General features: G+C 37.4%; 1 protein-coding gene across 1 annotated transcript in view; it reads right to left on the bottom strand.

Annotated features, from left to right (window-relative positions):
- Window positions 1-12,016, bottom strand: part of SPATA7 (spermatogenesis associated 7) — a 35,093-nt gene that overhangs the window by 7,708 nt on the left and 15,369 nt on the right. The window contains exon 6 of the mRNA XM_010584012.1: window positions 660-1,135. Within this exon, the coding sequence (XP_010582314.1) occupies window positions 660-1,135 (476 nt within the window). The remainder of the gene's footprint in view (window positions 1-659; window positions 1,136-12,016) is intronic.

Genomic DNA, 12,016 nt, shown 5'->3' with positions numbered 1-12,016 from the left:
GACATGCAGGCACTGAGGACACAAAAGAGACAAGATTTCTCATTATGAGGTAGTATTAGTGAAAACAAAACTAAATCAAAACTGTTTAAATTGCTAAGAAGGAATTCAATGCAAGAGAAGTACATTAATTTTGCATAAAGTATTTCATATAGGATACATCTGAAGGCATTTAAAAAGATAAAAAGAAAATAAGAGCTGCATTCAAGACTTAAAAAAAATATCTTTGCATGATGTATTAATTAATTGGAAAGTATGAGACAACAGCAGCAACAGTGGGCAACTACTTGCATGCTTATAGTGGTTAATTCTTTAGAAGACAGGAAGCACAGCTATACACTAGAGAGAGCAAAGAGAAGAGAGAGGGAACGACTATCCCCAGCAGATGTGAGATCCCAGTTTGGATTTAGTGGCACTTTGTATCCAATTTGTATAGATGAAACCAGTTCCTCTGAAGACAAGACAACAAAATATACCAGTGAAAAAACAGAAAAATCACATTCTGTTCTAGCTTTTGCAGAGGCATATCTAGAATAATTTCAGAGTAATTATTCTGGTTTTGTACAAATGTAAATGAGAACAAAACATGTTGCTTTTATGAAGATACTCTTATGATAACATCTAAATTCCACAGTTTCAAAATAAAGTTTTAATCTCTGTACCTGATCACATCAGTCTGCGTTTGAGCTTCCACATGCTGCTTGCAGTGATTTTTCCTTTTCCTTCGAGCAGGAGTGTAATACCTGTACTCTGACAGGAAGGATTTAGCATCTGATATTAAGGTGCGTGGAGTAAAAGGTTTTTGGCCATCAGTAAAGAATTCAGAGTGCCTGACTAGAAGATCCCCACTGCATACTTGGGAGTTGCTCCCTTGACACCTCTGCGAATGACTAATGCTCGCAAAACTATTAGTGGAGCTGCACGGAAGTCCAGAGCGTTTTCTTGGTGTACTTGATGTACTGACACTTGAATTTGAGTTAGATGCGTTAGATGCGTTCTGAGAATCTTTTCTGGCGTATTTTACTGGACTGGAGCGAACCAAGCCATGCTTGCCATAAGGAGACAGCGCTCTTGATAGGTACTGTGCCTGCTGAACACAGGGGAAGAGACCATCTTTGTCTTCTGCGTCCAAGAAACTCTAGAAAAAATTAAAACAAGATTTGGTAACTTTGCAAGTTACAACCTTTGCTCAAGTTGGTGCTCCTAGCTATTATTGTTACCGACTTCGAGGTATTTTCTATGTAAAAACTTTTCAATTTTTGTAAAATCAAACTGGTTTCAGAGCAGCCCCAGTGATAACAGCTAGTCATTGGAAATAAGAGAGTAATAAGAAAATGGTTTGCTTCAGTAGCAAAACATTGGTGCTTTGTTACAGAATATTGACAGCTACATCAAACCAAGAGTTTTAATCACTTTAGTCCAAGGGCTCAAGACATTGTTAAATGTCAAGGAATCACTGCATTGAGACAAATTATTTTATCTGGGTATGCTCTTTTTATACCACCTGGGCAAGGTAAGGTAGACATTATGCATAATTATCCTACTGACTAGTTCATAGTATGTATTCTCTGCAAGTGTGGAGTTGTTGCCTCTCCAAATCCTATTAGCTTCAAAGCGTATCACACAATGGCTATCTTTACAAGATGTGTATTCTGTAAGGGGCACCGCTTACTGATTCAACTTAGACCATACAGAAAATACTGTAATGTGGTTTAAGACACAGAATAAGAAAACTATAACTAACTGTTTATTCCCTGTGTGACCCTTTTCTTCCTGTACATGGGAGATGATCCACATCTTTCTTTGGTAGGGCTGTACAAACACAGGATGTTACCTTGTGTAATGGCATCCTGCTCCATGAGAAATGTCCTAATTGCTATGATAATACAAGCAATCATAATGTCCTCCAGCAGACACAGTCAAGTTTCTATCCTCTTCTCCTTTGGGTTTCTCAACCCAGCAGGTACATAGGCAGCTGTGAAACTTTCCCTCTAACACTACAGAAAGCCAACAGTGCAAGTAGGTAGCTTACTAGTTAAACAGGACAGATAACACGTGCTGAGTTTATAAACAGATATACTCAATTTCATGTGATGGTAGAGAAATGGTATTACTGCTTCTGCTTCTTAACTGTTCAACACATTAGAGTTTAAAAATGTACGTCAATTCTCAGAAGCAAACTCATATTCAATGTTACTTTAAAAGGATACAGTTAAATACTACTAGTTAGACAACAAACTAATAGAGACAAATCAGTACTACATGGTGGTATGGCTAAGGTAAGATGTAGGCAGTGTGTGGTTCAGACCAAAATTATGGTCAGCTAACTCACTCCTCACCAAAAGAAGCACAATATAGGTCTATTTTATATGCAGGTTGAAGTCCAGGTGTCAACTTTAGTTGGTAAGAACACCTAATTGCAGTTTTCAGTAACCATCTATTTTGTATAGAATCTAGTCAAACAAATCTCATTGATGTGGAGGACAAGCAAAACAAAATGGGAAACCTTACAACAAAAGCTCATCTATGCATCTCTTCTTTTTCTCTTTGATATCTGTAAGGTTATTTTCAAGTCTTGAGTAAGTTAAAAAGTTAGTGAAGCACTACAACAAATACTAAGAGTAGTTAATAAGAAAGAAGCCAAGTACACCAGAGACTAGTGATGACCATGAACGTAAATCTGTCATGTGGAAGGTTATGGGGAATTTTCCAACACATTCAATTTTAGAAGGGCTCTTATCAGAAACATCATTTTAATGCCAGGGATAAGAAAACAGTTGGTAACCTAAAGTCAAAATTTGAAAACTAAGTCTGTCATTGCGAAAGGTTAAAGAATGACTTATTTGGAAAGACCATGCTATTTTTTCTGCTTTCTGAAAAAAAAACTTAATGCTTAAAAATTAAACATTATTCCCAAGTTGTATTGTGACACTGTGGCAAAGACAAGTAAGACAGAAACACAACTAAATCTAAGTGACATCTTAAGCTGCCTTTTTTTTTTTTTTGTCAAATAAGAACGAGCAATTCTGTCATAGAGAGAATTTTGAAAAACTTGCAACTTCAAACATTAATACCTGGACAGGGTATGTGCATTAGTAAATGTGCTTTACAATATGTCTGAAAAGTTAGGAAGCATCTTAGCAAGACAGCTGTTGTATACGTTTTTCCTGCCTATGACACAGCCACCCACTGAATATTCGGTCAGTCAGTGAAAAGTATGTATGACATTTTACAATCTCCAAGGACAGCCATATTGCAGAATTAGAAGATTAAACCAGAAGCCTAACAGCAAACAAAGTTTTGTATAAACTAACATTTCATCCACATGTATAACTATGCAATTCAAATTCTGTTACACACAACTGTATGATGGAGAAGAGATGACTCACATTGTGTGTACTCAGGCTACCTAGCAGTACAACTCCCAGAGACAGTGCTTGCACCTAGGTCCTGCAACAGTGAGGGAGACAAGCCGAGGATAGTGTTATTCTGGAAAATCTCATTGCCATACCATGCAATCAGTATAATACAAGGCAAAATAACAGCTAAAATAAAACATCATCTGAGAAAACCCAATTCAAAACCAACAGCTAACAAACCCAAACTAATTCAGTTTTAACTAACTAGCCAGACTTTTAAAAATAATTATTTTACTTTCCTTACACACAGGCAGTTCATATGGCTCCACATCAACAGCAACTAAGTGCTGCAAGATTTAAGAGAATGTATACAATCAGAGGTGTTTCCTAAGAAAAAAATTCATTTTCTAAGGCCAATTAAGGACTAGATTTTTAACAACCCTGAAGTTTAGGTTCAGATAGGCTTACACAGAGATTAACTTGTTGATGTACCTCCATCATTTGAACAAAGAACAGGAAGATAAGAAGAGACCTGTACAGGCCATAAAGCTCTGCAGTGAAAAAAGGGAGAAAGGGAAGTTGATTTCTGTATGTATTCCATTCATCTCTATTATGCTTCTATCAAACAAGTAAAAACTATTAAGTAGAAGCGTTACATTACTGAAGTCACTGAAGGAATAGCTCCCCTATAGAAAGACTGAGAAAGAGTGGATCCAGTATGATATGACTTAAACATATGCTGTGATACGCATTTATTTATGACATACAACTCTAACTGCCAGTTGAGAAGATTCACAGATTAACCAGCAGCCCATCCTGATCTTGTAATTAATCCATGTGGAAATTATTTTGAGAGACTAACACTGAAGCATGGATTCAGTGGATTTCCAACAGTGCTTCATTGCCAGAGCACAATATAAACCTAGAAAAACCCTCAAGAACACTTCGCTTTATGAAAATAATCAGATGATTAAGATGTGGATTGAAGGCTGGATGTGTGATTTTTCCCCACCAGTAACTGAAAACAGACTGAATGCCAACAAAAGCGGCAAAATCAACTGTAAAAGAAAGTACCTGTGGGAATTCTGCAAGATAATCAATACTTGTGAGACTTTTGAATTCTACTGGGGGATATCGGAAGGGTAAAAAACCCAAACAACCAAACTTGGAAAACCTTGTACATCTGTTGAAAATTCATGACATTGTAACCTACTAATATGTAGTATTGGATAGTAATATATTACTAGTAAACTAGTAATAAATAGTATAGTATATGAACTGATGTAATTCATAGTATAGCTTGTAAATATACACAGATCTTCTATTCTATCATTCAAATTCTAAAAATGTTCTTAAAACTTCTAAGCAATATGACTCTTACTGTATAAATGCTACATTTTCTCATAACACTGCTACTGTTACTGCTTTGAATCTATGCTATTCCATTTTTTCCCTTTCAGAACCACTTAATATTTTAAATTAAAACTCAAGACGATGAATATACATTTTGTAGCATGTAGTAAATGCTATTTAGAGGAAAATTAAAAAATGCAGATAGTTTACCATCAAAATTAAGTCACAGATCACACTGCTGCATACCATCTATTTCCTTCACAATTCCACACAAGAATGTTCTCCTGTATCAGCAAGACCTATCTATGCTATTCCAGTATCCCGAAATGTCCATAGTTGCTGATGCCTAATGCAAAGAGGTATTTTTTTTTTAGTTAGCTGAGCCAAAATAAGCCCTTCTTGATGGTGTCTCATGTGAGCCAACTTTATTTTACTACTACAGCATAATTAAATGCTGAACTGATAACATGCAGTAACAATGCCAAACAAATGCCTGTGTTAGCAAGCAGTATAGTAAGGCTTACTGTGGTGGGTTGACCCTGGCTGGACGCCAGGTGCCCACCAAAGCCACTCTGTCACTCCCCTCCTCAGCTGGACAGGGGAGAGAAAATATAATGAAAGGATCATGGGTCGAGATAAGGACAGGGAGAGATCATTCACTAATTACCATCACACGCAAAACAGACTTGACTTGGGGAAATTAGTTTAATTTAGTACCAATAAAATCAGAGTAAGGTAATGAGAAATAAAAACTAAATCTTAAAAACACCTTCCCCCCACCCCTCCCTTCTTCCCGGGCTTAACTTTACTCCCGCTTTTCTCTACCTCCTCCCCTCAGTGGCACAGGGGGACAGGGAATGGGGGTTGGGGTCAGTCCATCACACGTTGTTTCTGCCTCTCCTTCCTCCTCAGGGGCCAGACTCCTCACACTCTTCCCCTGCTCCAGCATGGGGTTCCTCCCACGGGAGACAGTCCCCCACAGACTTCTCCAACATGGGTCCTTTCCGCAGGCTGCAGTCCTTCAGGCACAGCCTGCTCCAGCGTGGGTCCCCCGCGGGGTCACAAGTCCTGCCAGAAAACCTGCTCCAGCATGGGCTCCTCTCTCCACAAGTCCGCAGGTCCTGCCAGGAGCCTGCTCCAGCGCAGGCTTCCCACAGGGTCACAGCCTCCTTTGGGCACCCACGTGCTCCGGTGTGGGGTCCTCCACAGGCTGCAGGTGGAGATCTGCTCCACCGTGGACCTCCCTGGGCTGCAGGGGGACAGCCTGCCTCACTGTGGTCTTCCCCATGGGCTGCAGGGGAATCTCTACTCTGGCACCTGGAGCACCTCCTGCCCTTCCTTCTTCACTGACCTTGGGGTCTGCAGGGTTGTTCCACTCACATATTCTCCTCTCTCTGGCTGCAGTTGTACAGTGTTGAGGTTTTTTCCCACTTCTTTAATCTGTTATCCCAGAGGCGCTACCACCATCACTGATGGGCTCGGCCTTGGCCAGTGGCAGGTCTCTCTTGGAACCGGCTGGCATTGGCTCTATTGGGCATGGGGGAAGCTTCTAGCAGCTTCTCACAGAAGCCACGCCGGTAGCCCCCCGCTACCAAAACCTTGCCACACAAACCCAATACACTTACCAGTGTGATCATTTGCATATAAAGTACTTGCAGTGGTAGCTCAGCACTACAGAAAACCAGTAAGACTGGAAAGTTTCAGAATCCACCTACAGAGATATTTTGAAAAGCTAATTCCATACCCTTCAGTATGTATTATAAACAACTTAATTTCTTCTTGTATACTTTTTACTCTCAGCGATTAAAACAGTTCATGGAGCTGCAATATAAATTAGACTGTAGAAGCATTTGTGAACATACGATCAGGACTGGTACCCTGCAATATACATAATAATGATAAAAAAAAATATTAAGCGATATTAGCCAATTACACAACCACATCTCATGAAAGCCACATGTTCTATTCCTTGGAAGCAGTTGAGCTGATCCTAAAACAAGACAAAGGTACAGGGTAAATGTGGCAATGTCACAAATTTAAGCATTCCTTATTCATGAGGAAGCTTAGGGCAGTTCTCCTCCTCACACGTATCATAAGTAGAACAGACCAAGTAGCTACGGTAGTGACTAGATAGAACTGCAAACCCAAGCCATGACTGTGTCAGTCTTGAGATGTACTCATTCAAGTACTGAGAAAAAAGAATGTCTTTTGAAGCCCTTATAGTGGGGTAACCCTTTACTGCCCAAACAGGTAGGCAGTTCAGCCTTTGGATACACAAAGAAACAATATCAGGAACAAGGAACTATGTTGGTGACTTCAAAAAGATTTTAAGGAGTGTCAGAGAATGCTGTTTGTCTGCAATTTGTCACCAAGCTTTCAGAAAACTATTTGTACACCTGTGTTCGTATAGGCAAGTTAACTGTAAGCAAGTATGTTCATTTTCTTCTCCAATCTGTATCTATAAAAACGTCAAATGTTTAGCTGGGAAAAAAAAAGATGACAAAAACATGCCTACAAATATGCAGTAACACAATGATTGAAACATATTTCGCTCTATTCTTTAAATACAATTAAAAAAAAATATTCCATGGAAGTATCATAGCTTTGGACATTAGCACTATCAAGAACTATAACTAGTGTAATCTGGAGTCAAGAATCTTGACACCTATCGTGCTTAGCAATACATGTTCCTATTCTATTGATTCAACCAACTGTAATTTATTTTGAAATTTACTGAATGATATATTTCAGTAATAATAACCCCATAAAAAGGTTTCATAAATTACTTATTTATGCTTCAGTTTTGTTAGTCACAAAACTGGGCTAAATGGAGTATTACTTGCAGCAAGCTTGTATAGAGAGGACCCCTGAATCTTCATGGACTCTGTGGAAGAGAAAGTTCAGTAAAAATAGATCAAAGCATACCACTGCCTTCTGACAAGCAAGAGAAGTAACACAGAGAAAGAATCCAGATTTCTCTCTAAGTTACTTTTAGTTTCTAAAAGAAGTTTAGTTTCTCAACTCAAAAGCCACTGAGGTACAGCTGCCTTATAAAAATGAAACTTAGAAAAGAAAGCTTGTTAAATCTATTTTCACATAAAAGGTCCAAAGGCACCTCTCACTGGGGTCACTGAAGTTACACCAAGATGAATTTAAGTCTTGAAATTAACTTGTTCTTGTATGAAAAGTCTTCCAGTAGAATAGCTCATCTACCATCATAAAATGAGATCAGAGAGACACTTTATGAACTGCACTGTCAAGATACAGAAGCTGCAATTTTGTAATAAATGAGCATCTGATTCTTTTTAACTTGAGACAGTTCCATTTATAAGCCACTTTAATATTGTTGTATACGGGCTGAGCGCCTGCTCTCCACTGCCTGGACAGAGCAAAGGTCTCCTGTAGTAAGTGACAAGCTGCCTTTACAGTTGCTGCTCTCATAACCCCCTTGTATGGTGTCATCTGTTCATTTCATTATGCATTTTGGTAATTAGTTAAGAATTGAGAAAGGCAAGAGAGAAAATTCACACAAATCTGTGAACAAATAATGTATGAATATAATCAGTTTGCATACTGGCATCAATAATAACCATTTTTCTCATTCAAAACTATGCTCCTGTTACATTCCTTCCTTCTGTGTGTGTGCTATTCAATTGTATAATGTGGTATGTTCCCACTTTCATCAAATATTGTGATGTTATTAATAAAGGGATATTACTGAATGTGCATATGGAAATGTATTAATTCAAACAACCAGCATGAGAGGTGATTGTCACTATGAAGCCTGAAAGGAAACCTGTACTGAACATTCCTGATGAAAACATCTTTCTTTGATGCTCAGAAGGTTCTGCTTTCTTTAGTCACTTACATCTCTCATTCTGACAGAACTAATTCAAGCACAATACATCTTTGGACTGTTAATATCACAACCGTATACTAAATCTTTAAATATAAAGCATTTGAGTAGGCAATTCACATAGCCACGCATGTGTGCTGCATACAAAATTAACAATAGAGATTAGAAACAGTTAAGGGTGTTTCCTAATCTATATTTCATATGCTTATATGCACAAGCAGATGGTCATAACTGTCATCCTTAAGAAATCAAAAAAGTCTCAAAAACCAGGCTGAAAAGGATCTTGAAATGTCAAGGCAATGGCAACCATACTTCAAATGGTTAAAAGAGAAAATTTACCCTCCTATGGAGCAGCCTTCCTCCAACTGACTTTCGGCATGGATTAATTTCTTTAAAAAAATTCGTTAGCAGCCAGAAATGCCTTTTAATAGGATTATCTGAACATGGGATATGAAATACCAAGTCTTGCTCAAATCAGACATTTTACTCATGGCCACCTCAATTCAGGTTTTCTTGCTTCAGAGATAAGTCATGTTGAGCTTCATGCAGTTTGACCCACTGAATCACTCAGATGAATGTTTAAAAATCCAAATCAGCTTTGTACAGAAAAATAAAAATGAAAAATCTAGGTATTTTACTATGATATAGCTTTCCATCCAAGGCAGCAGTTGGGAAGACTACATGGTAGTGACATTCTATGCATAGACATGATGGTATTTTCCAGACTTTGTCAAACAGCCTTTTCTATTGTGAGAAAACAGAGTAATTCATTAAAGAAGGAGTATGTATAAGTAATTTGCTGACAGATGAGTGAATACCCACAAATGTGCTGCTTATCCATCCTCAAGCTATTCAGTCTAAATAAGTCTCTAAATACTCGCTTAAAAATTACATATTCACAAAGTTAGCAGCCCTTTCAACATCCGTATCTGTAGCTTATCATCCTATTTTGATTAACTTTCACACACGGTGTCAACCATCATTATTATGCTATGTGGAAAGAGAGGAGCAGAAGAGAAGTACAGCTGCCCCCAGGACACCTTATGCTTTCCCTGCCCCTCTACTTGACTGTGAGAGATAAACTACTGTCCTTGAAGTAATTTAGTTGCTAGCGATCCCATCCAAAGACTGCTCCATTATGCCATCTGAAAATAAGCCTGCTCCTTAGCTTCTCACTTAGGTCTTCTGCTAAAAGTAGAGAAATGCATGACGCACCATAAACATCTATCACATCCTAACCCACGGCTCTAGATGGAATATTTTTATCTCTGTGATCAAAATACTATCATCTTTGATTAGAATCACTGATTATTTCAAAAAGTCAGTAATGAAATCTAGGTAACCACAACAGAAATAACTCTCTCAGTTCATTACATATCATAGCAGATTCTCACATTACAGTAATTTTACGTTTATAACTAGATATAACAGATAAAGAATTCACTGTTCTTGTGCATTTAAACCCTCGTACAAAACAGTCACAGAGCATGCCAGTCAGATTCAAGACACATTATAGCTATTCAGTTTCATAGTCAGCTCAGTGTATAAAAAAAAATACACTGTCTAAATCACAGAAGTTTTAAGAAATGTGTAATGAATTATATAATTTAGAGGAATTCTTTTTACTTCTTTTCGGTTTTACCATACACAAAGCAGAGTCTTAATTGAAAATAGTTTCTGTGCTCTATTGCAGCATTAAATAATAATAAATGCAGCTATGTGAAAAATGAAAATGATGAAATAAAGGCAGCCAGACTTACCAGAATGCATAAAAAGTGAATGCTAATGAATGAAGCCTTTTGAAAATAGAAAGTCAGGTGCATATATCAAAGCTGGTTAGATGTATTTAGCCTACAATCTAGTCAGACATTGACCTTGTCAGAGTTACAATGGTTATTATTTTTTTATATACATATATACGTATGCATGTTACTCTTAAATTGATATACATTTTACAAGAGCCACATTTTATTAGGCAAGAAATTATGCACCATGAAAGTAATTTCTTTAACTTTTGTATTCTTACATTTAAATGTAACAGTGGCAAAGCCAGTATAATTCGTCTTGTCTCTTTTTCTTACACTCCTCCTGTAAAGTTGTAAGATGCTTATTAAGCACAGGACCATATTCTACTCTTCCCATTACCTCTCTGGAAACCTGGAGTATTCCAAGGTTGACTGCTTCAAATCTGTGCTGAATTTCATCCCAACCCAGGAATATCCGAATTCAACAAAACAATTTTTAGAGCAGTTCCACAAACAGAGGATGTATAATCAGCTTTTTCCTAATGGCAACAGTGACAGCAATAATATGATTACTGTGTGGCAAAAATCCGCTACATTATCATATGCTTTAATAGGCATCCTTAAAATTTGTTTTCCAACTGTCACCTATGGATATATCCTGATGGCTAGAGAAATACAATTAGAATGACTAACTCAGCCTCACAGTGCATTAGAGGACATCTAATCACTGAAGTAGAAGAATCCTCCCTTGGTGTATAAACAAGCATAGGAAATCAATGTATATTTTGGCAAATGAAGTAAAGTTTAAATAGTGCTTCATTTTTAGCACAAAAATATGACAGCCCAATTACTGCCACTGCCTACCCTTCTACCAGAAGGCTCACTTACAGATTTTCACTGCTTACTGACTCACTGGTTCTCTTTTTTATACTATAGTGAAACGTAATTTGTAAGTCCAGCAATCAATTTGATTAACAAAGTGCCAAATAATATTTTAGTGAAGATTACTCTTTGCATTTGTAAAGTTAAAAAAAACAACCTAGAAGCAAAAAAAGTATTACATCCCAAAATTACTTTTTATGTGTGGTTAAACATTAATTTGGCAAGTCTCCCAACATCACTTTCTAAAATATACTTTTCAGCTGATAACTTGAAATTCAGACTCAGACAGTTTGTTGAATTATACCCTGAGTCTAGTAAACATAAGGAAAGCTGCAGTTTCTGTTGGCATAATACAGATTACACTTTCAAGACAAATGTTGGTGGGAAGGCACCTGTAAGTAATTAGAAGAACTGGGACAGATATTATTTTAGAAAGACCTTGTTTTGCAGAAGATTAAAACAAGGAAAAAAGCAACAGTCTGTTATAATGCTATATTAAAGACCACAAGTGCATCCTTTCATTTTAAAATAAGAATTTATGCAGTAATTAGAGATACAGTTTAAGCACACTTTACTTGGTTTCGCAATGAAATAATTTAAGGAACTTCTCCTGCCCCCAGTTTGCAGAAAATAACATGGAAGGACAAAAGTCATATTAATAAAAAATAAAATCTGGATTTTAAATATGACATTTCCTCCCTTTTCTTATGCATGCCTGTACTTTCATCCATAACTAACAGCCATGTACTGAATTTCAAAGCACTACTTCTCTGCACTGCAATAAGGTCACACTCAGACTGCCTGCTGCAAAAACCAGTCACACA

This window comes from Haliaeetus leucocephalus, unplaced genomic scaffold (genome assembly GCF_000737465.1).
Source record: "Haliaeetus leucocephalus isolate CR32 unplaced genomic scaffold, Haliaeetus_leucocephalus-4.0 Scaffold932, whole genome shotgun sequence".
NCBI classification, from domain to species: Eukaryota; Metazoa; Chordata; class Aves; order Accipitriformes; family Accipitridae; genus Haliaeetus; species Haliaeetus leucocephalus.
The sequence above is the reverse complement of the archived record's forward strand: the minus strand, read 5'-3'. Positions and strand labels throughout refer to the sequence as shown.